The sequence below is a fragment of the Prunus mume genome, linkage group LG5 (genome assembly GCF_029339155.1).
Source record: "Prunus mume cultivar Tortuosa linkage group LG5, ASM2933915v1, whole genome shotgun sequence".
NCBI classification, from domain to species: domain Eukaryota; kingdom Viridiplantae; phylum Streptophyta; class Magnoliopsida; order Rosales; family Rosaceae; genus Prunus; species Prunus mume.
Genome location: NC_142702.1, coordinates 19592153 through 19618684, shown reverse-complemented (window position 1 = coordinate 19618684; position 26532 = coordinate 19592153). Strand labels below are relative to the sequence as shown.

The following is a 26532-nucleotide window of genomic DNA, read 5'->3' as shown; positions in this document are numbered from 1 at the left end:
TTTTGGTGAATATTTATGAAAGATGAGCTGAGATTTTATATTTCCTTGAAATAATTTTTACCGGGTCAAGAAAAGAGAAGATAGGTAGGAGGATGGGCCTCAAATAAGCCCAAAAAGCCACAGCTACCTAATTGCAGTGATTTAGGGTTTACACAGAGAAAAAGAGAGAGAGAGAGAGAGAGATGGGAGGTAAAGGAAGGAGACGAAGAGAGAAGAACTACAATGCAGCGCACGGAGGCTACACAAGGCTGCCGCCACCACCTGATTATTCCCAAGCCGACGCTTTGCCCTCTAAACTTCGCAAACTCCTCGCCTTCACTAAATCTCATGACCCTCAAGGTTTCTTCTTCACTTTTTGTTTGGTTTTTTCAAAAGAAAAAATATTTTTACTTAATTTTCTCCCTATTTAAACTTACTGTTGTCAATTGTTTGTTATCAATGGGTTTCAGACTCTTCTTTCAAGGTCGTAAAAGCTGCTGAACGAAAACAGAGGGAAAATGGAGTTGATGCTGCTGAACCAGTAAGTGCTTGCCTTGTCGTTGCACTTATGTTACAAAAGTTATATATGCATATGTTTATGAAATTGGGGATTTTGGGTTTTGGCTTCTGGTTTGGTTTGGACAGTTTGATAATTGCAATTCAATGTCATTGAGGCTTAGTTTAATTATTACTACATGGAATTTGAGTTGGTGACATTGGCATGTTGTATAACAAAGTTAAAAAAACAATGGTTATGTGAACAGAAACCCACGGATGAAGTGGACTTCGAGACTGGTTTTGAAGATGAGGGTGATGCTGAGAATTTGGAACCTCAACATACAGATGAGAAGAGAAAGAAGAAAAGAAAGAGAAAGCAAGCGCATGACCTTCGGTTTGAAACAGAAGCATCGAAGCAATCAGAAACTCGTCTAAAAAGAAAGGAGCGCAAGAAAAAGTACGTATTTTAACACCTTTTTCGAATGAAAGTATTGAATGTTTAGCTTCCTGGAAGTGAAATGCTGCATGGATAATATAGCAGGGTCAGAATGACTGCCTTATGTTCTTGTATCAGAATGCTTGTAAATGAATCATCTGGAAAAGTGAACAAATTGCAATTTTCTTGGGTTATTGTATCACTGCGGTGATCAAATGAATCAAGCTTACCCATCTTCTACTGATTGGTAACAACTGACAAGCTTTTTATAATCAGGTACTTGGAAGCAAAGAAAAACAAAAAGAAAAAGGGCAAGAAAGAAGAGAATATAGACTTTCCTGGACGTGAGGAAATCAAATTTGGAGACGTAGTTCAAGCTCCTCCAAAGTTGGTTGTGCCTAAGGTAGCAAAATACATTCTTTATGATACAGTACAGATTAAAGTTCTTCAGTTTAATTATAAACTTCCCCTGTTTTGTGAAGGCATTGAAGAATGTACAAGATGCTTCTAAGGAGAGGGTTCGAGTCAAGGCAATCGAGGCGTATAGGCAACGGAAAGGATGGAATGCAAGGCCAGGAATTCAGCTTCCTCCTCCTGTGACCTCAACAGCATTGTAATTGGCGAAACCATTATGGATACATGTCTTGAAGTTTGTGACTCTATATCAGGGGGTACTATGCCTCTGCAATTTTGTAATTTATGCAGCGAGTTCATTTGCTACAGTCTAGGAATTTGTAAGTGCTGGTTAAATTTGTAATGTATGGAAAGAGGATGGAGTATTTTTGTTGTTGATATCCTTGAAGCTCTTTGTTGAATTCAGTTTGACCCAGTTTTCTAGGATACATGATCAGTATCATACCAAGGCAAATGACTAAAATCAGAGATTCCTGAAAAAGTTGTTTATCGATTATAACTTGTTTGTATGTAGGGTCATTTATGGTGGAACATTTGCATTGTGAATCTATTATCAAAATACTAATAAAAATAGTCTTAAATTCTAGTTCAATCCTTTCAAGGGACATGTTGTGGGTTGCCTTTGAAGTATAATTGATGTTACATAATTTGTGACATTACAAATCTAAATTATCTGTGGAAGGCACGAACTTCCAGACCCCCGAGAATGTGAAGATTAATCATTGTCCTGTAAGTGACAACTTTGTTCTCATCACTTATTTTGAACATAAAACAGCTTAACAAAACGGCTGAGAAGATCTTCATTTGTCGATAAGCAAACTCCTTTCCAAGACATATTCGCGGTCCGGCCTGTCAACCATCACATACATTAAACAGAGAAATTAGGGACATTTTGGTTGCTTCAGTGATGAAGTTAACCAGAAGAGTTAGATATGTCTAGGATAAAGATGAGCTTCAAAAGCAAAACCTGAAAGGCTGAAAACTTGAAAGGGCTCTGTGGCTGGAAGACTCCATTCTCGTTGAGCCATCTCTCCGGCCTGAACTTTTCTGCATCATCTCCCCATATGACTTTCATCCTGCCCATTGCATAAGGTTGGTATGCTATCATATCTCCTTTCCTCACACTGTACCCATCTGGCAGAGTATCATCAGAAAAGCATATCTTTGCATCCTGCAATCAAAGCAGAATGGATGTTTGAAATGTTGGGAAGTTAAAAAAAACTTTTCCAGGATATCACACTAAAGTAGAAATTCATTGCAGCTAGAAAGCAAAGTAATAAGAACACAACACAAGGTTTTATGTAGTTAGTCCTTTGATTTTTATATTCTTTGCCTATGGGCCGAGATGAAGAGAAAATTCATTATAATTTTCCTTACCACTGGAACTGCAGGATAGATTCTGAGAGTTTCAGTGATTGCAGCATGGAGATACTGCATCTTTTCCAGAGCATCTTCACTCACACCAGATGCAAACTCGGAAAAGTTGGTGATTTTTTTCATGCCGGTTACTTGCTTCACTTCTTGTACAATTTTTTCTTGTACAGATGGATGCTTGCACAGAAGGTAAAAGAACCACGCAAGTGTGGTTGCTGTTGTGTCTTTACCAGCTATAATGAAATTGAGAATTATATCTCGCAAGTACATGGGATCAGTCCCAGTCACTTGCAAAAACCTTGATAAAATGTCTTCTCTGTCCACCTGCATCGAGTGTAAAACAAGTTTGTATCATGGTTCTAAACTGAATCAGAGACAGAAACTTGTAGGTAAGTGTCACTCACAGTCGCCGGACCATTATCCTTTTTCTGCATTTGCTCAATTTTGTTGTGGATTAGCTTAAACACAAAATCATTAACAATTTTGGTATTTTTCCTTAAGGCAGCTTCTGATCCCAAGTTGAGAAACTTCTTGATCCTCCAGAAAACATCAACGTATCGCCAGAGGGTCAATGCACTTGAATTATCAAAAGCATCACCAAAACTCTTGCCTTCTTCATTTGATCCACACATGTTGTCTAATTCAGTACCAAATGCTACTTGGAAAATCGAGTCCAAGGATGATTTCATAAATAGATCCTACATTAATACCATAGCTAGTTGATTAGGATCATCAAATTGGGTTAGTTTCTTTGTGAACAAATGAGTTTTGCAAACTCACTTGAATATCAATTGCCTGGTTGGAAGTTGCGATTTCTGACACCTTATCAGCAAGTTTTGCTGCATTTTTCCGGAATATTACACTGCTGAAATCCCTCAACACCTTTGTCGAAAACTCATGGCTCGATATCTTTCTCTGCTGGCGCCACTTTTCACCATCAACTGCAAAAATTCCATCACCCAGAAGATCCTTCAGAATATTGTAGTTATACCATCCCTGCACAAGAGCAAGTTAGACCCTGCCTTAATACCAAGAATTCACCTGAGTCCAAAAAAAAAAAAAAAATTCACCAAAAATTCAAAACTTAGGTTCCATCCTGATGGCATTCAAGATAACTTGTCCTGGGCTCCTAGCAAGATTGTGATCTTATCATAAAATTATCAGCTTTAATCCTTAATATCTTGACAGTAAATTTACACAAGAACAGAAAAATTCGAAATGACCTTATATTGTCATTATTTCTATTTATGGGGTAGCATCTTGAAAGTCAGTTGAATCGGACCAAGGACTTGGTAGAAATATCACAATTCTTTCTGCAAAACCAGATTTTGGTGAAACTTAATTGCAACCCATGAAACTATAAACATCTTGTAACATAAGAACATCTTCCGATTCATGATTTTCTAGTTAATTAACCAGAGATGGATTTGGAAACATACCTTGCCATAGTTATCAAAGTTTGTCTTGAGTATGTACTCAACATTTTCTGGGTTGGAGGTGTAAATCTCATTCCTGAAGGGGCCAAGCAGCCTGTAAGTCTTGTGTTTCCCAGCAAGATCAGTCATGTAATCATGTAGCCTGTTGAAGTTAAGTAGCTGATGGAGCACTGTGCCAGCAATAGGTGGGTGCTTCTTCTTTGCCTTGGTGAGTTTCCTTGCAAGTATTTGGGCAGTGAAAATGGATAAGGCTAGGACCAGAGCTGTGAGGAAGACGGGGTTTGAAAGAAAGTCCATGGCTGATTCAGACAGTAATCTGTAGTCCTTTTTTTTTATATTTCACTGTTTTTAATATAGAGAGAAGTCTTTGTTAATGGTTAACTTAATGAATAATACTATCACATTACGTTGGTCGTTTGTGGTTGTATGCCACGTTTCGTGCATGTGGCAATTATGATGGTCCAAAATTTTAAAATAGGTTTTGCCACGAGTTGTTGGGATTGGCATTGCAAAAGTTCATGGGTCTCGTTCTAGTAGGGTGGGCATCAATATGGCCCAAGCAACTACATTTGCCGATTAAAATTATCTGATTTGGTTTAGTTTAGTTTTGATAAAGAAAAAGTCAAACGGTTTAAAAATTAAATCAAACCATATATAATTTAGTTTTGATTTTTTATAAACCAGTCTAAATCGAATTAGAACGTATACTTGTATATATATGTATATATATATTTTTTTTTTCTTCCTTTTAAAAAAATAGGTATTAGACATAAGTAACTTTACTAATTAGTATTTGAGACATTAGGTATCTTTATTTAGGTTTTAATAACTAGGAAAAAATTGTTATTTTGGATTACGCCAAAGAGGAGGCCCAGATTCGTTGGTCCAGCTTAAAATAATATACAAATTTATAAATAATAACTAAAAAGATAATACTACTCTTCTTCTTAAAAAACTGACCCAACTAATTATATTATGGTAAAAGCAAGTACTATATTTTGGCTTTTGGCTTTATCCAAATTAGCTGAAATTGAATTCATATTTACCTAAATAGTAAACTATAATTGTGCGTGAAAACTAAAGCTCCCCCTCCGTGATTTTTGTCAAAACCAAACCAAACCAAACCGTTATATTGTAATTGGTTCAGCCGTGGTTTTAAGATAAAAACGATCCAATTTGGACTGTGCCCACCCCTACTTTCTAGACTGCTTGTTTGTGTGGGCAAAAACGAAAAGAAACGACATCAAATCTTTGCTGAGGTTCTTCCAAGATTGCAGAGAGTTTCTTGGGGTGATGAAAGTCATGGTTTTACATATTTGCTAATTTACATATATTTACAAGGTTGTTTCCATTATCTACTAATTACAAACAGAATAGAGAGCAAAAACCTGCAAATATCATAACAATATCATAATATGTGATAACCTTGAACATTTGAACATTGATTTTCTTCAGATATAGGAGATTTTATCAGGTCGCCCTGGGAACTGCAAGCATAGGGAGGCTGCCATCTATGTGAAGGGTGAACATGGTCCTATATGTTACAGCTTTTGTTTCATCAGCCAATTTGAAGCCGAAGAAACAAAGAAGAGCCATTGCTACTATCTTCATCTGCCGGTAAGCAAAGTCCTTCCCTAGACAGATCCGAGGACCTGCCTGCAAGTAGCACCAATTCAGTGAAACAACTATTAGTGAACATTAAGATGATTAAGCTATGTGACAAATAAAAAGAAATTAAGTTACCCACGTGAAATGTGACAAATTTGAAGGGTGATTCGGGCTGAAAAATTCCATTGTTGAGCCATCTTTCAGGCCGGAAATCGTCAACATCTTTTCCCCAAATATAAGGCATTCTGCCCATGGCATAGGCCATGTAGTTTACTCCATCTCCTTTTCTCACTCTAAAGCCATCAGGAAGAATGTCATCTACATCTGCACATCTCCCATCCTTAGAGGAAAGCCAAGGACACAAAGAAGTCAATATTTTCAGTGCTTACGAATTTGGCCTTAATTTTAGTATATGAAAATTTCACCTTAATGTACAGAACCATAGATATTAAACTCATTTCCCTAATGGAAACTGAAGAATAATTAGGCCTAAACATCTTTGGTTTGATAATAGCCAACACAATGGGGTACTCTCAAGGAATATTTATCTTGTGGCGTTGGTTTTGATATATTTAGCACAGATTTTACCAAGGCTTTGGCACTGTCCTGTTCAGGTTCTCACAAACAACTATAACAAATAACAGTATCTCATTCAAAAACTATCCATAAAGAAAATTAATACAAGGTTTTTGGAGTATATACATACAATGGGAACTGCAGGGTATAGCCTCAACGTTTCTGTCAATGCCGCATGAAGATAATGCATTTGTTCAAGAGTTCCATCAGTAATGTTCTCCACAAATTCATCGATTTTCGCTTCACCGACCTGATTACCAACAACATCCCTCACTTCTTGTACAACTTTTTCCTGTATTAGAGGGTTCTTGCTGAGCAGGTAAAAGAACCATGAGAGTGTATTTGCACTGGTGTCTTTGCCAGCAATCATAAAATTCAGAATGATGTCCCTTAGATATTTGTCATTCATTTCCTCTGGATCCTTCTTGCTCTCCAATAGAAACCTTGATAGTATGTCTTCCTTGTCATTCTTTGAAACATAACATAAAATTCAAAGTTTCATTAATAAAAACTGATGCTATAAAATGGAAACTTCAATGCAGAATCAAAAGAAAAAAAAATATATATATATATATATATATAAGCACATGGAAAGCCACTATACAAGTGTAAAATTCACTTACAACATCCTTTTGCTCCTCTAGAAATTTCCTCTTGCTCCTGATAACTTGGTGCACAAAATCATCAATGACTTTGACATACTTTTTAAGGGAGGCCTCGGAACCAAGGTTGAGAAATCTTTTCAGTTTCCAGAACGGATCAACATAGCGGAAATAGGTTAAAGCAGTTGATTCATCAAAGGCCTTCATAAATGCAGTCCCTTCTTTGCTTGACCCCTCCAAGCAATTCAGGTCTATTCCAAACCCAACTTTGAATATGGAGTCCAAGGTACATCTCATGAGCAAATCCTACAAAAAGAATCATAAACAGAAACAAAAAACAAAAAAAAGTAAATAACAACTTATAGCATTACATCAGCTGTTATGAAATCAGATTCATCTTCTATCTTCCAAGTTACTTACAAAATAGATAGGAAATCCTAAACTTTGGGAGTTTACAAGCTGAGTACTTTTATGGTATGACACATCCCCTAATTTCACAGATCATGATTTCTTCTCTCTACTTTTTTGTACCAAAAACCAGCCAAATTAAAGTTGACCTTAGCTCAGCCCTCTAAATTGATTAATGTTTTATCAAACCACCTTGATCAAGGGGACACTAAACAAGTTTATACCTGCCAGTTATATATTATCTGTATGTCAAATGTCAAATTTAGTTCTGCTATTATTATATAACCACTATGTGATTTAAACAAGACCAGAAGACAAGTTACAAACAAGAAAAGATATGTCGGCGTTTTCAGATTACTGACTTGCATATCAAAAACCCTCCTGGAAACTGAAATCTCAAAAATAACTTTAACCAGTTTGGCAGCGTTTCTTCTAAACACAGAGCAGCTAACATCTCTAAGAACTCTCGTGGAGAACTCAAAGCTCGCGAGCTTCCTCTGCTGCTTCCACTTTTCTCCATCAACAATAAATATCCCTTGGCCAAAAACATCAGACAGAATAGCTTGGTTATACTCCCCTTTCGAATAGCTGCCAAAGTTAGTCTTCAGAACATGCTCAATGTTTCGCGTGTCAGTTGTGTATATTGCGCTGTGTTCTGGGGCCAGAAGCCTGTAAGTTGTGTGTTCTCTGGCAACTTCAGTTTGGTAGTCATAGAGTCTGTTGAAGTAAAAGAGCTGGTGGAAGACAGTGCCTTTTACTGGTGGGTAGTTCGGGTTTCTGATGGACTTGCCTGTGAAGATTCTAAGCATGAAGAGGGATAAGGTTAGGAAGAGAGAGAACAATATGAAGGTGAAGATGATATAGAAAATACCCATCTTTCTTTTAGCTAACTAGAGGCCTTACAGAGTAGTAGATAGTCTAGAGAGAGAGAGAGAATTTTGGCCTCTCAGCTAAGGTTGCAAACTGAAAGTGAAATGAAGAGGAGATAAAAATGTAACCAGACAGCAATCTACGCTGACCTATAATATAAGGGATATTTACTTAAATGGTCCTCAAACTTATACTTAATTTGTATTTTGGTCCCTCAATTAAATTATTCCCTCAAATGATCCATCAACTCTTTATTATTCAGCAAATTGGTCATACCGTCTAATTTTCTGTTAGATTTACCAAATTTTAAGATAAATATGACTTTCCAATTAACAAATCAAAATAAGGTTAAAATAAACATAAAATTAAAAAAAAATTTGAAGAAAAATAGAAAAAAAAAATCATAAGACCCAGCGCCCATCCCTCCGATTTTTCTCTCCCATTCCCCACAGGCTCGAGAAATTATAGAATATTATCGTACTACCACCTCAGTTTATGATACTTCCATTGAAAATATACCACGTAGGAGTGGGCATCAAAACCGAATACTGAAACCATCCCGAAACCAGTCAATCTCGTGCCGTCGTGTTGACTTGTAAACGGGATGATACCGTGTCATCCCGTTACTGTTTGGCACGACAATGGTTCCAGATTTGTGATCCCGTTTGGTGTCATACCGTACTGAATAGTACATTTAAATAATAATCCTAATTTAATTTCAATTCCTCCTCTCTCTCCACAGACATTTGTAAAAGGATCTTTTAGGCTATATCATTATCTCTTTAAGGTTAGTAGATGGTGTTTTGTGTTACTGTTGATAATTTGTTACTCTAAATCGCAGTAGCGTATTAAAGCATTTGTATGTTGGAAATGTGAAGCATGGATGAGTAAACTTAATATGCTGTCTAACTTAAGCACAAGTATGGAATGAGGCTTACTGCTGACATCAGTGCTGGTACCTTGGTTGGCTCAACGAAGGAGAAGTGGGGTTAGAAATAGGAGTACAATAAGCATCAGCTTCATATTTTGGTTTGTGTGAGAACTGATCTATTTTGTAGTTAAGATCTCGGTGAGCATTGAGAAATCAACACTCGTGTTAATTCTTTGTAGTATACTATTATTATTTTGCTTGCCATATTTGTGGGGCTTAGATTGGTGTCCTTTTAGATTTCCCACCCCCGCCTTTCAGGCCTTCTTCTTCCTTGGATGTTTCCTAGCAAAACTTCCATTCAGTGGGTTGTAATATTGTGGCATTTCAGGTCATTCCATGTTCCCCATCTGATTTAGTTAATAGTTATGTGTTTGAATGCTAATGTTGCCAATTTGAATCTGCGTGTTGTTAATAGTTATTACCAATATGGTAATGGTAATAGCTTGGTTATTCTTGTTAGCTTGGAGTGTTTGTTTAACGTTCTTGATTTTACCATAGTTGTGCCCCTTGAGGCTTGCCGGTGAATATTGAGTTCACTATTTACTTTTAAGTTTGAGGTTATTGCAAATTCTTTACGGTATCAACATTGATACCGAATCATACCGGTCCCATTTGGGTCCGATATGGTTTGAATGTGTTTTCAAAAACTCTCATACCGTGTCATCTCATCCCGATTCTCCTATACGGGATTGACACCGGGATGACCTCCATTCCATGTCATCTCGTACCAGGCCCAGCCCTAATGCCACTGTTTCCCTCTTTTCGACCGAGTAGGCCGATTGAAAGAGTTTTTGGTCCCTCTTTAATTCAGTGCGGGGCGTGCCACCACCAAGTTACGAATTAGGCTTGAATGGAATGTAAGTAGATGATGCGTCCAAAATCTAACTTTAATCAAACGATTATTCGGCCGAGCAACGAACTTCCTCACGGCCTAGGTTCTTTCACTACCTCGGAGTCAAGGCTTATGTGAGCAACCAAATGATGTGGAATGGGTGGAGATGAAGATTGAAAGTGAAATGGAATGGAACGAAGAACACGTGTGTAAAGTAAAAGGTGCTTGAATTTAAATATAATTGAAAGGCAGGTGCGGAAAGTAAAGTGCGTAAAATAAAGAATTTAAAGACGAGTGCGTAAAGTAAAGTGCGTAAAATAAAGAATGTAAAGACAAGTGCGTAATTTAAAGTGTGTGAAATAAAGAATTTAACGACGAGTACATAATGTAAATTGCGTACATTAAATAATTGAAATGCGAGTGCGTAAAGTAAAGGGCGGAAAGTAAACTAGATTACGAAGAACAGTAAAGAAACATGAATTGAAGTTACTGTAATTAAAATAGAATTGAAAAACAAGAACAAGAATGTAAAGGCATAATTGAAATCTACGGAAACTAGAACGGGAAAAATAAGAACTAGGCTATGGTTACATTATGCTACTCCTATGATAGAAATTGAAGAGAATGTAAAATGACAAGTTGTGTGTTGTGTCGGGGGTCCTTTCTCTCTTCCATAAGCTTGGTATTTATAGGGGCTTCAGTGCGTCTCAATTTGGTCGGTCGTCAATTGGCCTTCAAATCAATCATAATTGCTCCAAAATATCTTCAATCCCTTGTCTCATGCATGTGATTTAATGTGAATAATAATATTTGATTTGATTTTCCTTCCATCTTGAGCTCTCCCACAATAACTTCAGTTGACCATCAAGTTGGCATATCTACATTTTCAGCCACATATAGGCATATCTACATTTTCGGCCACAAATAGGCATATCTACATTTTCGGCCGCATATAGGCTTTCGACCACTTTTATGCTCTTGGCCATATTGATGTGTTCGGCCAGATTGGTGTATTCCACCATATGTAGATATTTTGCTACATTTATGATTTTGGGCTTCTATCCGACTTTATTGATTAGGCCCAACGAAATATAGCTTGGGCTCGCTATTAGTTTAATTGTTGAATCTCGGACCTGACCTGATCAAATTTCAACCACGCTCAAACAGCCACGTGTCATTTAAAAATAATAATTTTAATTTTTTTTACAACTGGATTTGGAATCTAATTATTATCTTTTGAATAAAACTAAGAAATCAAAAAATCAAAAAAAAGAAAAAGGAAAAGAGCCACAATCCACCCGTCGTCCACCTCGTGCTGCCTTCCTGACCGATGCCCACTCCCTCTCTTTTTCTTCCTCCCTCCCTCCCTCCCTCCTGGCTCTCTCTCTCTTTCACGCTCTCTCTCTCATTATGTGGTCCTTCTCACGCACTTCAACCGCTTAATCATTGTTCAATCCTCTTACCCTTTTGGTGGCTACCCAAGACTCGCTTCTTCTTTTTTCTCCTTTTTCTCACTAATTTGTTAACTTCTAATTTTCAAATTGCCATCGGATGTGAAGAAGTTGGGGTGGGAGGTGTCTGTTAGTAGTAATTGAATGAAATTGGACCCTTTTCAATGCTGATGAGATCTTGCAGGTTCATTTACGGGTTCAAGAGATCTTGCAATTTTAGAGAGAGAGAGAGAGAGAGGGGCAGAAAGGGAAGGCAGTGTGGTGGCGGTGTAGGGAGATTGGGTTGGGGTAGGAGATGGATTATGTCGTCTTCTACGTTATTTTCTTTTCTTTTTAAGTTTATTTTAAACAGTATACATGTTTTAAATCCAACTGTAAAAAAGGTTCAAATTTTTTATAAAACCATGACACATGACATATTTTTAATAGAAATATCATAACTGAGGTGGTAGTACAATACTATTCTATAATTTATCCACAGAATCCTCCCCCCTTCTGTTTTTTCCCCCCTCTTTCTCTCTCTCCCATTCTTCCCCCTCTTGGCAACAGGCCCCTCCTCCTCCCCCCACACCCGCAAAACCAATATATATATATATATATAGAGAGAGAGAGAGAGAGAGAGCAATAGGTTTAGAACACAGAAATGAGATTTAGAATTGTGTATGAGTTGCTGTTTCTGTCGTTCTCGTGCGCCTGCATCAAGCTCATCCACCTTATGCTCCACCCAGTATTCTAGTACAACACCTGAGGGCTGATGGGAAGAGCTAAAGCTCCAGGTCAAATGTTGACCAAAAAGAAGAAGGAAAAAAGGGTTAGCCACAAAATTGGTATTTTGATTTTTTTTTTTTTAATATGTATAATTCAATTGGGTTTGTATTTGTAGAGAGAGAGAGAGTAAGATCTTTTTATTTTATTTTTCAGTATTTATTTTATTTTAAATTTCATTTTTCAGTATTTATGTAATTTTAAATTTCATTTTTCAGTATTTATTTATTTTTAACGTATGAAATGACTAATTTGCTCTCATATTTAACGGAAATATTGACAGAATGTAACGGTGGACCAATTTGCTGAATAATAAAGAATTGATGGACTATTTGAGCGAATAATTTAATTGAAGGACCAAAATGCAAATCGAGTGTAAGTTTGAGGACCATTTGAGTAAATAATCAATAATATAATGTTATTTATTTTTCCTTGTCGATTTAAATTAATTAAAAGAACTTGAGTGGTAGAAGTTAATTGTAGGCGTCATGAACTTGATAGAGTTGGACATTGTTATGAGCATTATTGGTTTGGATATGAAAAAGTCAATGGTTTTTTATGAGCAATAATGGAAACCGATATGAACTTGAGTTACAAATTTGGATATGAAATTGTTTTACATTTGGAAGGTTCATGGTTTGGTAATTTACACATTACAACAAGGTTGTTTCTATTTAAATATAACATATCACATGCTATCGTGTCATTTAATTGTATATACATAAAGATAGCGTTCAAACTCCAATATCACAAGAGTTTATGTGAACGTTGTTTTGCTTCAGCTTCACATAGAGGAAGTTTATCAGGCTGTCCTTGGAACTGCAAGCATAGGGAGACTGCCATCTATGTGCAGGGTGAACATGGTCCTATATGTTACACTTTTCGTTTCATCAGCCAATTTAAAGCGGAAGAAGCAAAGAAGAGCAATCGCTACTATCTTCATCTGCCGGTAAGCAAAGTCCTTCCCTAGACAAATCCGAGGACCTGCCTGCAAATAGCACAAGTAAAACTGTGAGTGAACACTTGGATGACTAACCTGTGTGATTAAAAAAAAGAAGAAGGGAAATAAGGTACTAACGTGAAATGCAACGAATTTGAAGGGTGATTCAGGCTGGAAAATTCCATTGTTGAGCCATCTTTCAGGTCGGAAATCGTCAGCATCTTTTCCCCAAATATAAGGCATTCTGCCCATGGCATAGGTCATGTAGTTTACTCCATCTCCTTTTCTCACTCTAAAGCCATCAGGAAGAATGTCATCTACCTCTGCATATCTCCCATCCTTAGAGGAAAGCCAAACACACAAAGATGTCAAAATTTTCAGTGCTTATAAATTTGGCCATAATGGAAACTGACAAACAATTAGACCTCTCTTCTTTCACAATAGCCAACACTACATGGTGTTGGTTTTTATAAAATTAGCACAAGATTTTATCAAGGCTTTGACACTGTCCTGTTTAGATTCTCATAAAAAACTAGAACAAGTATAACGAAAAGCAAGCATCTCATTCAGAAAATCATAAAGCAAACTAATACAGAGTTATTGGAGTATATACATACAATGGGAACTGCAGGGAATAGCCTCAACGTCTCTGTCAATGTCGCGTGAAGATAATGCATTTGTTCAAGAGTTGCATCAGTTATGTTCGCCACAAATTCATCAATTTTCGCTTTACCGATTTGATTGCCAACGACATCCCTCACTTCTTGTACAACTTTTTCCTGTATTAGAGGGTTCTTGCTGAGCAGTAGAAGAACCATGAGAGGGTATTTGCACTGGTGTCCTTGCCAGCAATCATAAAATTCAGAATGATGTCCCTTAGATATTTGTCATTCATTTCTTCTGGATCCTTCTCGCTCTCCAGTAGAAACCTCGATAGTATGTCGTCCTTGTCATTCTTTGAAGCATAACATAAAGTTCAAATTTTAGAATTAGAAACTTCAAAGAAAAAAATTTATAGGAGTACTTTCAGTAACACACACAAACAGAGGAAGATGACAATGAAAGATAATGTACAAGTGCAAAGTTAACTTACAACATCCTTTTGCTCCTCTAGCAATTTCCTCTTGCTCCTGATAACTTGGTGCACAAAATCATCAATGACTTTGATATACTTTTTAAGGGAGGCCTCGGAACCAAGGTTGAGAAATCTTTTCAGTTTCCAAAATGGATCAACGTAGCGAAAGTAGGACAGAGCAGTTGATTCATCAAAGGCCTTCATAAATGCAGTCCCTTCTTTGCTTGACCCCTCCAAGCAATTCAGGTCTATTCCAAACCCAACTTTGAATATGGAATCCAAGGTACATCTCATAAGCAAGTCCTACAAAAATAATCATATGTAAAAAACGTAAATAATAACTTACACCATAAAGCTGTTAGTTAAAAATAAGATAATGTTCAGAAACAATGTCACTACGTTTTCTAATTGATCTTACTTTCAAAGATATTTAGAATAGATGGGAAGTAATAAAACTTTGGAGTTTACAATCTGAAATACATCGACTGGTATTTAGAAATGATTTTGATTATGAACAATTTTGTTTGATCAGAATGAGTTCAGCTTGCAATTTTCCAATTTCACAGGTAAATGTTTCCTCTCTAGCATGCTTTACTCTCGTATTAGTTCCAAGAACCAGCCCAAATTAAAGTTGACCTTAGGATACCGTCCCAATTTTATAAGCATAGCTCAGAGTTGAGCTTTTATGAAACCAATTTGATGAAGCAACACTGAACAAGTCTATCTTAGCCTGCAGACTGAACCAACCAGTTTTATGTTATCTATATTATTGAATAACCACTGTGATCTGAACAAAACCAGAAGACAAGTTGTGAAAATTTTTAGAAAAAAATAAATATAAATAGAGAGAGAGAGATGTAGGTTTCAGATTACTCACTTGCATATCAAAAACCCCATTGGAACCTGAAATCTCAAAAACAACTTTAACCAGTTTGGCAGCATTTCTTCTAAACACAGAGCAGCTAACGTCTCTAAGAACTCTCGTCGAGAACTCGAAGCTTGCAAGCTTCCTCTGCTGCTTCCACTTTTCTCCATCCACAACAAATATCCCTTGGCCAAAAACATCAGACAGAATAGCTTGCGTATACGCCCCTTTCGAATAGCTGGCAAAGTTGGTTTTCAGAACATGTTCAACGTTTCGTGCATCAGTCGTGTATAATTCGCTGTGATGTGGGGCTAGAAGCCTGTAAGTTGACTGTGTTTTGGCAACTTCAGTTTGGTAGTCATAGAGTCTGTTCAAGTATAAGAACTGGTGGTAGACAGTACCTTTTACAGGTGGGTAGTTTGGGTTTCTGATGGACTTGCCGGTGAAGATTCTAAGTATGAAGAGGGACAAGGTTAGGAAGAAAAAGAGCAATATGAAGGTGAAGATGATAACAAGAAAACCCATCTTGATTTTCTTTAAGATGATAAGAGGCAGAGAAACTAATATATATATACACACACACACACAGAGAGGGAGAGTTTTGACCTCTTAGCTACCCCTAAGGTTGCAACCATGAAAGTGAAATGAAGAGGAGAATCAAAAATGCAACCAGATAGAACCTCTACTTTGACGCATAATACAATCTTATTCATCCTACTTCGTTATGCCCTGACGCGTGTCAACTGGCGTGTCAAATGTTGAGAACCTTGGGTTATAACTTAAATGCTCTCTACCGTTGTGGCTTTCTCTTTTGTTTTACAGATAAGTGAGCTGTGGGTGGACAGACCAAGAGTTTGTCGTTCATGGCAAAAAGTTTGCGAGGGTGATGAACAAAAATCATAAAACTATTAGTATTATATTAGGAATCCATTTCTTGTTTTTGTTTTTTTTGGTCGTCACAATCCTTGTCTCGAATAGAGGTGCGACTCATTTGCATAGGTGTGTCGCGTATCTATTAGAAATATAGTACAACGTAGAATGCATTACTCTAAACAAAATACATGTAGGGACCACCCCAAGAACATTATTTTGCTTCAAATGTAAGAAGTTTATGAGGCCGTCCTTGCAACTGCACGCAGAGGGAGACCTCCATCCATGTGAAGGGTGAACATGGTCTTATAGGTTACAGTTTTTGTTTCATCGGCCAAGTTGAAGCGGAAGAAGGAAAGAAGAGCCGTCGATACTATCTTCATCTGCCGGTAAGCAAAGTCTTTCCCTAGACATATCCGAGGACCTGCCTGTAAGTAACACAAGTGAAACCATTAGTGTAAGTTCAGATTAGATTAATTCACGAACATATGTGATAAAGAAACAGAAAATATGATACTAACGTGAAATGCGACAAATTTGAACGGCGATTCAGGCTGGAAAACTCCATTCTTGAGCCATCTTTCAGGCCGGAAATCCTCAGCATCTTCTCCCCAAATATAAGGCATTCTGCCCATGGCATAGGCCATGTAGTATATTCCATCTCCTTTTTTCAATCTAAAGCCATCAGGAAGAATGTCATCTATCTCTGCACATCTCCCATCCTAAGAGGAAGCCAAAGACATAAAGAAAAGTTTAGAGATGAAGTGAAACGATGGGTCAAAGTTCATGCGGCATTGCTAAATTTTTCCCTAAAGATTAAATAAGTTAACCGGCATCTCAGTGGGAAATTGTCATAAAAATATATACGAGGTTATTTGAGTATACATACCACAGGAACTGCAGGGTATAGCCTCAAAGTTTCTGTTATTGCCGCGTGAAGATAATGCATTTTTTCAAGAGCTGCATCAGTTATATTGGCCACAAGTTCATCAGGGTCACCAACCTGACCACCAACAACATCCCTCACTTCTTGTGCAACTTTTTCTTGTATCAGAGGGTTCTTGCAGAGCATGTACAAGAACCATGAGAGTGTATTTGCACTGGTATCTTTGCCAGCAATCATAAAATTCAGAATTATATCCCTTAGATATGTGTCATTCATTTCCTCCGGATCCTTTTCGCCCTCCAACAGAAACCTCGACAGTATGTCCTCCTTGTCGTTCTTTGAAACATAAAATAAAATTCAGGATTTCATTAACAAAGTTTAAATGAAATGTAAGAAACATAGAGAATTGTTTTTGCTTTTTCGGAGAACAAGAATGTAAAATCACTTACAGGATCCTTTTGCCCTGCTAGCAATTTCCTCTTGCTCCTGATAAGTTGGTGGACAAAATCATCAATGACTTTGACATTTTTTCTAAGCGAGGCTTCGGAACCAATGTTAAGAAACCTTTTCAATTTCCAGAATGGATCAACATAGCGCCAATAGGCCAGAGCAGTTGAATCATCAAAGGCCTTCATAAATGCAGTCCCTTCTTTGCTTGACCCCTCCAAGCAATTCAGGTCTATTCCAAACCCAACTTTGAATATAGAATCTAAGGTACATCTCATAAGAATATCCTGCAAAATAAATCATATGCAACAAAAAGAAAATCATATGCAAACAATACAGAACAACTCACACATACTCAAGCAAACAGTTATTAACTGCATGTCAAACAATTTGGTTCTTCTGATTATAAAATAGCTAGTATTCTAATCTGAACAAGAGCATAAGGCAATTTACAGAAAAACATTTATTTGTTTCAGATTACTCACTTGCATATCAAAACTTTTAGTGGCACCTGAAATCTCAAACACAGCTCTAACCAGTTTAGCAGCATTTCTTCTAAACACAGAACAGCTGAAATCTCTAAGAACTCTTGTCGAAAACTCGAAGCTTGCCAGCTTCCTCTGTTGCTTCCACTTTTCTCCATCAACAACAAATATCCCTTGGCCAAAAATATCAGACACAATATCTTGGTTATACTTCCCTTTTGAGTACTTGGAAAAGTTGGTTTTCAGAACATGCTCAATGTTTCGTGTGTTAGTCGTATATACTTCACTTTGCTCAGGGGCAAGAAACCGAAAAGTTGGGTGTTCTTTGGCGATTTCCGTTTGGTAGTCATAGAGCCTGTTGAAGTAGAAGAGCTGGTCGAAGACGGTGCCTTTTACAGGAGGGTAAATTGGGTTTCTGATGGACTTGCCTGTGAAGATTCTAAGTATGAGAAAACAGAAGGTTAGGAAGAGAAGGAGTACTGAGAATGATATGAAGGTGAGTATGATATAGAGAATACTCATCTTTCTTGGTTGGTTAAAGAGGCAAATACAGCAATATATATATATAGGAAAATCCAGAAAATGTCAACAGTATAGCATGTTATATATAAAATTTAGTATGATCAAGTGGGCTGTTGGTTAAATATTGGCTTAAATTAATAGTCTAATCAAATAACATATTAAACTGTTTGGCAAAAGAGAAAATGATCTATACATGTAAGACAGAGGAAGCTTTATTCTCATAGGTTGCATCTATCTATGAAAGTGAAATGAAGAGAAAAAAACAACTGCTAGCTGAGGAACTTTGACGTTTGTTTATATGGTTTGATTGTCAAAAGAAGAAAACAGAAAAGGGATATCAATCCATGAGATTGGATGGTGCAAATTTTTTGTTATCTTTTTTTTCTTGGGGCGAAGACATTCTTGTAGGAGTGTTGACATGTTGGTTCTGTGTTCCCCATGGCCATGGCTGATCAGGACCATTGATCTGCTAGCGGGCGCGCATCCTGATTTATTTTTTGAAAGATCAGATTGAATCAACGGTTATTATCTTTTATTGATTCCTAGTCAGGAGATTAGGAGAGTGTACCTAACCAGCTCCAAAACTTTCTTACTGATGAAGGTTGGTAATTCAGTAATTCTTGCCTGTTAAGGATTGGACTTTTTCTTCTAATTTCCCATACTCACTGTCCTTTTGATGATCAAAATGTGTCAAAATTTCTAACAAATGTGCATGGACTTATATCATATGCTGGGATGCGTAGAGTCTTACCTGTTAAGGATTGGACTATTTCTTCTAATTCCAACTCATTTTCCACTTCACCAAGAATATGTCAACACTTTTATTTATAATAATCTAAGATGTGTAGCCATGGTCTCACCTAACCATAAAACCACCATTTTCCATGATGTTGAGCTATATAAGGTTTCCATACTTAACCCAATAAGTCATGTTCATTCCTCTTCTGCTGGTGCTGAAGGCTGATTGCATTTTCTCTAGGCTTGCTAGCTTTTGGAGCATTCTCTTTGTGGTTTGCAATAAATTTTATTCACCAAAACCAAAAAACAACAAACAAAAAAGAGTGGAAGGGAACAAAGATTAAGGGGAAAAGAGAGAAAAGTTGAAGAAAAGCATAAGACTCATCAGCAATCAACAATTAATAAGTGGCTCAAAAGTAGGACCCCTTTGATTTTGAAACAAAACACATAGGCTCAACATGTTACATGCTAGTTACTAAGTAATTTATGAAATTAGTTATTAAGAATAATTTAAAAATAATTAATTACTAGTTATTAAGTAATTTATGAAATTAGTAAAATATTTAAATACTAAATATTCACTAAAGAAATAATAATTAAAATATAATTACTGATTAAAGTAATTGAAAAAGACTTAAGATATATTACTCAAAAATTGTCGAAAAGATATTACAAAATTATATACTTTTAAAATATTCATCTATGTTTACAGAGTATAGCCGGTCGGCTATACATTTAAAATATTCGTATATGTTTACAGAGTATCGCCGTATAGCCGCGCGGCTATACCTTTAAAATACTCTTAAAACATATATGTTTACCAAGTATAGCCGCTCGGCTTTCCGTTTAAAATATTCTTTTACATTTACAGAGTATAACCGCTCGGCTATACCTTTAAAATATTCGTATGCGTTTATAGTATAGCCGCACGGCTATAAACTTAAATAGCCGCTCGGCTATACTGCTACTTTTAGATTAACATAGTATAGACGCGCGGCTATACCCTTAAATATTGTAAAACCATATTTTCCAGTTACTTTTATACAAATTTATAAATAAACCCAATCATAAACATGTATTTATAAAAAAACCCAAGCACTATTTAAACATATAAACACACCCAAAGTCAACTTTTGGGTGTGTTTATAAATGTTTTGAGTGTGTGTAATGATGGGTTTTGGGTGTGTTTATATGTTTAAATAGTGCTTGGATTTTTATAATTTCAACTCATTTTGGGTGTTTTAGAAACTCCCTTATTTTTATTTGCTTTCATAAATTTTTTATATAGTATTTAAAACCATCCAATAAAATTATGTAATTTATGAAATTTATTAAAATACTTAAATACTTTTTGTTCTAAAATTCTTTTTTTTTTTTTTACTCACATGTAAATATGTAAAATGACTTGTGTTAATGACAGTAGTTAAATTATTAATTTTGATTTCACAGATTTGCCGATATGTTATATATTTCTCACAGTCATAAATACTTTGTCCATTTAAAATTAAATGCTCAATTTCTTCTGTGCGCCGGAGTCTGAAAAAGCTAAGCTCCATAAAGAATGACTTTCCCGGAAAGTTTACTCAATTTCCCGGAAATGGTAAGAAAACCCTCTTTCTCTCTCTAAGCTCTCTCTCCTTGTCGTCCTCATCCCAATAATCGGCATGCATTTGTTCCAGACATGAGTTTCCTCAAAGGGATCATTGATTCTTTTGGTTCAGTCTTCTCCGCCGCCTCCTCCTCATACGAGTCTCACCGAAACTCTGATTCTCCTCCAAATTCGTCAACCATGGAAGGCATAGCTGGACCTGGAGCTTCGGTCTCCAACGAGCGTGTTGCGTACAAGATTAGGGGGTACTTCGATTTGGCAAAGGATGAGATCGCCAAGGCTGTTAGGGCTGAAGAGTGGGGCTTAGTCGACGACGCCATTGCTCACTATAACAACGCCCAGAGAGTTCTCGTTGAAGCAACGTCCACTCCCGTGCCTTCCTATATCAGCCCCAGGTTATCAATTTTTCAGCTTAGTTTCTGATTCTTGTAATTGTTTTCTTCTTTGATTATTGTTGAAGTATTGCTGAAGGTGCTAGTCTGAAACAAATGGTGGGTAGTCTCTAAATTTCCGTCTAGGTATAGATATGTTTATGTCTTTATATTTTGTAGAAATAAAAGTTTGACCATTTATATGTTAGATACAAAATTTTATCTTGAATTGAAAAAGTACAAGTTTTTCTGAGTAAGTGTGATTGATGTTGTAGCATATGAACTTTACTTTTGAAAGTCTTTTGTGTAAGTTGTGAAGTAAAAGTGGCATGAGTATTTGTATTTGGTTAATGACTTCAGTGACAAATAACGATTTTAGCAATTCCAGCGTGAAGAGCTTCATCTCTTAGAATAGGAGGCAAAGCATGACTTTGGTTTGTTGGCTGATTTTTCCCTCTCGAAGGATGGTTTTGTATGTCCTAAAGAAAATGATTTGCATTCCTGCAAATTCGTTAGAGAGAGCAAACACAAATTCATTATCAAGTCAACCATGATGATCGATTCTGAGATGCTTTTCCATTGTTATCATAATAAAATGCCTGTTCTTTGTGGCAGTGAGCGAGAGAAGGTCAAATCTTATCGCCAAAAAATATCAAAATGGCAGGGTGAAGTTTCTGAAAGGTTACAGGCCTTGAGTAGGCGAGCAGGTAATATCTCCTACTGATTCAACTTACCTGAGCATTGTCTCCAAACTAACATAGATACATTCAACTCAGCTTCTGACTTTTCTTTCTTTGCATTTGCTTCTCCCTGTCCTCATTTTCAGGTGGCACGTCTGTTAGCAAAGTATGGTTTGGTCTGACTAAAGAGTTCTGCAAATTTGTCTTTTATTTTTTTCAGTTGAAACTTTCTTTAGACTCATGCACAATAGTATTATCTCAAGCATCTAATGTGTATTCACAAATGCATGGGAGGAATTGAGCATTTGGTAAGATTCAAGATTATTATATACTGTATATCTATAAAAAAAAGTTCAAAATCTTTGCAGAGCACCTTAGCCCATGCGCAGACTGCTGTAGTTAAACCAACGACATCAAATGCCAGAAAGCATGTGTTACCCAAGTCTCCTCGTCCCACTGCAAACAGACCCGAAACGACGAATCAGATTCAGACGAATAATATTGTAAGCTCAAAACCTGTGCAAGAGACTGGTGGTGGTTATGATGCAAAATTGGTGGAAATGATAAATAGTGCTATAGTGGATAGAAGCCCTTCAGTTAAGTGGGAAGATGTAGGTGAGGAATTTATCACATACTCACTATTCTTGTCTATATATTTCTTTTTCTTTTATTTTTTGGTTGCTGTTTTTGGTAAGATTACCAAGTTACTCATTTCAGTTTCTCTGCAGCCGGTCTTGAGAAGGTTAAGAAAACATTGATGGAGATGGTTATTTTACCAACTAAGAGAAGAGACTTGTTCACTGGTCTTCGAAGGCCAGCTAGAGGTAATGCTTTGTAAGACTGTAACATCCATATTGATACCAGTGAAGCAGAAAAAGAACTTGTTTCATAAAAAACTCTGTGTTTGTCTTTCAGGTCTGCTTTTGTTCGGTCCACCTGGGAATGGGAAGACCATGCTTGCTAAGGCAGTTGCTTCAGAGTCTGAGGCAACATTTTTTAATGTATCTGCTTCTTCACTGACATCAAAATGGGTGTGTCTCTGTCCTTGGTGCTGCACTTTCTTTTTCTTATATTTCATTTTTTTTGGCCTTATAGGAATTATAATAAGTTTTACTTGCACTGAAATAGGTAGGAGAGGCTGAAAAGCTTGTGCGAACCCTTTTCTTGGTTGCTATATCCAGACAGCCATCAGTAATTTTCATGGATGAAGTATGCTACTTTTCCTGCAAACTATTAACTTTACGTTCGATTTCAAAAGCACCAGCTTCACCTGTTTCATCTTATTGATGGTGTTATGAAGTATGCTATTTCATGCTTGTACTTGAGGACTGTATAGTTGATTTGGAAAACTGGATGAATGATCAGAGATTAGTTTGTGGTCGTTATCTCTATTTGCATTTGTTGTTGTTAAATGTCATTGTTACAGTTTTTTTTTGGTATTAATTTCTTAGTCATCTGGAGGGTGTATAGCTGTTATAGGTGACTACAGTTTGATGCTTTTACTGTTCAACATTATATCAGCAATGTAATTGTGTCTGTTTTTTGTGTGCTTACAGATTGATAGTATCATGTCAACAAGGCTTGCAAATGAAAATGATGCAAGCAGAAGGTTGAAGTCAGAGTTTTTAATACAGTTTGATGGCGTGACCTCTAATCCTAATGATCTGGTAATTGTGATTGGTAAGCTTTATATTTCCTCTTCTTTTTTCTTTTTTTAATGAAAACTTTATATCTCAATTCAACCGAAGCCCACCCCAAAAGGGCCGTTACTTTTATTAAATTGCACGTCAGTGTTGATGAAAGTCTTGGCTACCCTGCCTGCTTCAACAATGCCAACTTGATATACATTACCCTTCTTCTATATTATCATTAGAGTCTGCTGCCCCTAAGGGACCTTGATCAAGGGAAGTAATGTTAAATTTGGATGTTAATTAATTGGAACTAAGTAATAAACTTTCTTGATCCCCTCAAACAATAAAATTAAACAGGTTGGAAGGAGGGAGGGGCCTAGTATACTTCTGAACTATTTTCTTTTGTCCCAACATAGATCCTCACTTTTCTTTTTCTTTTTTCTCATTATCTTCTTGAAGTCAGTTTTTGGGACTGTTTCAATTTTGCATTTTAACACACTTACACCTGAATAAATTATAGTACATCCTTTGATATCTTTTTTTATGTGCTTGCAGGTGCTACTAATAAGCCACAAGAACTGGACGACGCGGTTCTTAGAAGACTGGTTAGTAGTTTTTTTTTTTTTTTTCTTTTGGTTTTCTCTTTCAATATTCTGAAATTTGATTTTTCTAGGACTTTAAAAAGTTTGAATTGCTAATAAAATCAATTCTCCAGGTTACTATCTTATGAATCAATACTTTAAAAAAAATGTGTACATGTCTCTGTGCTCGTGCATGCATGTCTAATGCTTATCCAGTATTTGAAGCATATTTATCTGATATTTATACCTGAAGATAGGGCTGTGTCTTAGGAAAATGTTTGGGCTTGTAGTGAACACTGTGTTTGGTTCATCTGTTACTTTAATAATGGTTGTGTCTCGATGTTTTCTGCTCGGAAAGATTTTAATCAAAGAAACAAAAAGTACATGGGGTACATATTGATCAATACATTCAGAAGTATCCTTCTCATCTTTTTCCCCGTTGGAAACTTTATAAATTGTTGATATCAATTCTTTTTACTTCTAATTGCCTTTTCTGGTAACAATTTGATCAATACATTCAGAAGTATCCTTCTCACTGTAATATGAAACCCTGAACCAGGTGAAGAGAGTGTACATACCTTTACCTGATTTAACAGCAAGGAGACTGCTTCTAAGACACAAACTCAAGGGCCAATCGTTTTCCTTACCAAGTAAGAATATGGTCTTATCTCGTAACCTTCTTGTTGGATATTTTTCTGTTAAAGATTGATGATCCCATATTTTGTGGTTAGTATGATGTACACAAAGTTGTAGTTGACTACTTTAATGTATCTTCATTGGTGTCTCTTATTACAGTGGATATATGTCATTTTGTAGTAACTTAAAGATAAAAGTGTTCATAATGTCTGAGGAAACGTTTTTGGAACTTTTTTATTTATAATTAATATTTATTCCAACAAGACAAATAATAACCAAAGTGAGTGAACTAAGCAAGCATCCTTTTGTGCCTTGTGGTTAATCTTCTTACGAAATTTACTTCTTATTGCTTGTATTAGGTGGAGATCTTGAAAGACTTGCAAGAGAGACAGAAGGTAAGAACATTTTCCCTGTTATACCCTTCTGAAGTGCTTTTTAGATAGCACTTATAAGTCAATTTCAGTTTTGCTAAACTAATTTGACCAAAGTTGAGTCACTGGGTGCTACCAATCTTAGTTACGCTGAGCTAGTGGTTGATGGTTTACAGCTGGTTGCACTCACCTAGTGGCTGCTGGTTTACAGCCGGTGTTGTGATGGAATTGAACCTTAATCAAAATCCTCACCAAATAATTATCATTCTGATTAAATTATTCAATTGTTACTTTTATATACAGGATATTCAGGAAGTGATCTGCAAGCATTGTGTGAAGAAGCTGCAATGATGCCTATTAGGGAACTGGGTGAAAACATTCTCACCATCAAGGCAAGTCAGGTATTATACCAACAAGAAGGCCTCAAATAAATAGGTTGTACAGCAGTCTATAATGTTAATTAATTTTTGGTCTATGCTTTAGTAGATATAGAAGTAAATTTGCCTCAAACACATCTTTACTTTGATGATCTGATTCATTTCATGCAAGTCTTTTTGCTGAGAATATGATTCATTGGAAATATTTTTTCCTATTCTGGTTTCCTTGGAGGCTGGGAAAAAAATTATGAGAGCTTGATCTGATAAATGAAGAACTGGATCTTGGATCTGAATTCTTCATGTTTGAAACTGATTTCTTAATAGGAAAAGCTTATGGGCCATAGAAAATGTTATGCAAAATGCATCATTCTCTGCATTACATGGCACATTTACAACAAAAATAAATTGGCAGTGAAGGGAAAATGTTATGCAAACATGCATCGTTCTCTGAATTCTTCCTATTCCGTTTCACTTAAATTGAAGTAATTTAAGTGATAAATCTTTTTTTTGATATTATTGTTTATGGAAGTACTTTATTTGCAGAAGTTTCGATAAAAGAATTTCCTCATTCCAGTCACATGTGTTCATGTCGTTATTTGTTTACCAGGTAAGACCACTAAGATATGAAGATTTTCAGAAGGCAATGACTGTAATCAGGCCAAGCTTAAGCAAAAGCAAGTGGGAAGAGCTTGAACGGTGGAACGAGGACTTCGGCTCTAATTGAATGCCTATTACAGCACTCTCTATGATTTATATGATCAAAGCAGCCTTATTTATATGCTGCCACTGGCACAAAGAATGATGCTGAAAAAAGCCAGGAGGTGGGATGTGCAAACCCAAAAGAAGGAAAAAGCATCTCTAATTGTGTACATGGCACACACCTCGCCTCAAATTGGTCTCTGCCTGCTCTTAATTCTTTGTATTCTTCTGTGTAAGGTGTGTGTGTGTATATATATATATATTATAATCATAGTTGGGTTTTCCACGCCGGAAGGCCATTGTAGATGCATTGACAAAATCTTTAATGCACCAAGAAATTGTAAAATTTCCAATATTTTTAGCTCCGAGTGCCAATGAAGAAGTTGATATTCAGATGATTATTGCAAGCGAGCGATCATATGAACTTTCAATAATGTTCAGAGTTACCAAATTCGTTATAAATTGAGAGGTTTTTCTGTCTATTTTGAAAAAACTTTGGTTTTTTAAAAAGTGAAAGTTTTTTTATGGCTAAAATCTAAATTTACTTATAAAAAAATGCAGTAATAATA

General features: G+C 36.3%; 5 protein-coding genes and 1 pseudogene across 7 annotated transcripts; 2 read left to right on the top strand and 4 right to left on the bottom strand.

The window, feature by feature from the left end:
- The first annotated feature begins 128 nt into the window (after positions 1-128).
- LOC103331819 (coiled-coil protein) lies at positions 129-1705 on the top strand. Its single transcript, XM_008234487.2, has 5 exons — positions 129-339; positions 450-520; positions 744-934; positions 1190-1316; positions 1396-1705. The coding sequence occupies exons 1-5, from the start codon at positions 183-185 to the stop codon at positions 1528-1530; spliced, it is 681 nt and encodes a 226-aa protein (XP_008232709.2). The 5' UTR covers positions 129-182; the 3' UTR covers positions 1531-1705.
- Positions 1706-1875: 170 nt separating this feature from the next.
- LOC103331840 (cytochrome P450 704C1-like) lies at positions 1876-4499 on the bottom strand. The gene is made up of 6 exons (XM_016794761.2): positions 4141-4499; positions 3482-3697; positions 3106-3399; positions 2705-3025; positions 2295-2498; positions 1876-2176 (listed from the first exon to the last, which is right to left on the bottom strand). The coding sequence occupies exons 1-6, from the start codon at positions 4432-4434 to the stop codon at positions 1997-1999; spliced, it is 1509 nt and encodes a 502-aa protein (XP_016650247.2). The 5' UTR covers positions 4435-4499; the 3' UTR covers positions 1876-1996.
- An 898-nt stretch (positions 4500-5397) lies between these two features.
- LOC107881075 (cytochrome P450 704C1-like) lies at positions 5398-8320 on the bottom strand. The gene is made up of 5 exons (XM_016794103.2): positions 7694-8320; positions 6945-7229; positions 6452-6790; positions 5885-6085; positions 5398-5793 (listed from the first exon to the last, which is right to left on the bottom strand). The coding sequence occupies exons 1-5, from the start codon at positions 8204-8206 to the stop codon at positions 5608-5610; spliced, it is 1524 nt and encodes a 507-aa protein (XP_016649589.2). The 5' UTR covers positions 8207-8320; the 3' UTR covers positions 5398-5607.
- A 4513-nt stretch (positions 8321-12833) lies between these two features.
- Positions 12834-15708, bottom strand: LOC103331818 (cytochrome P450 704C1-like; annotated as a pseudogene). Its single transcript, XR_016127422.1, has 5 exons — positions 15073-15708; positions 14214-14498; positions 13738-14075; positions 13259-13459; positions 12834-13168 (listed from the first exon to the last, which is right to left on the bottom strand). The product of XR_016127422.1 is annotated as a cytochrome P450 704C1-like (transcript).
- Positions 15709-15947: 239 nt separating this feature from the next.
- Positions 15948-18622, bottom strand: CYP704A2 (cytochrome P450, family 704, subfamily A, polypeptide 2). The gene is made up of 5 exons (XM_008234482.3): positions 17749-18622; positions 17266-17550; positions 16820-17152; positions 16452-16652; positions 15948-16358 (listed from the first exon to the last, which is right to left on the bottom strand). The coding sequence occupies exons 1-5, from the start codon at positions 18268-18270 to the stop codon at positions 16170-16172; spliced, it is 1530 nt and encodes a 509-aa protein (XP_008232704.2). The 5' UTR covers positions 18271-18622; the 3' UTR covers positions 15948-16169.
- A 1876-nt stretch (positions 18623-20498) lies between these two features.
- On the top strand, positions 20499-26364 carry LOC103331816 (AAA-type ATPase family protein). 2 transcript variants are annotated; one of them, XM_008234480.2, is made up of 14 exons: positions 20499-20608; positions 20688-21012; positions 21604-21695; positions 21815-21834; positions 22037-22283; positions 22397-22492; positions 22584-22699; positions 22797-22877; positions 23225-23348; positions 23855-23904; positions 24440-24530; positions 24876-24911; positions 25191-25288; positions 25872-26364. In XM_008234480.2, exons 2-14 carry the CDS (start codon positions 20690-20692, stop codon positions 25986-25988), a joined length of 1491 nt encoding a protein of 496 aa, XP_008232702.1. In that variant the 5' UTR covers positions 20499-20608; positions 20688-20689; the 3' UTR covers positions 25989-26364. The 2 variants fall into 2 exon arrangements, with proteins under 2 accessions (XP_008232702.1, XP_088907966.1); XM_089051840.1 differs by having other exon boundaries at positions 25191-25279; positions 25872-26099.
- The last annotated feature ends 168 nt before the right edge of the window (positions 26365-26532 follow it).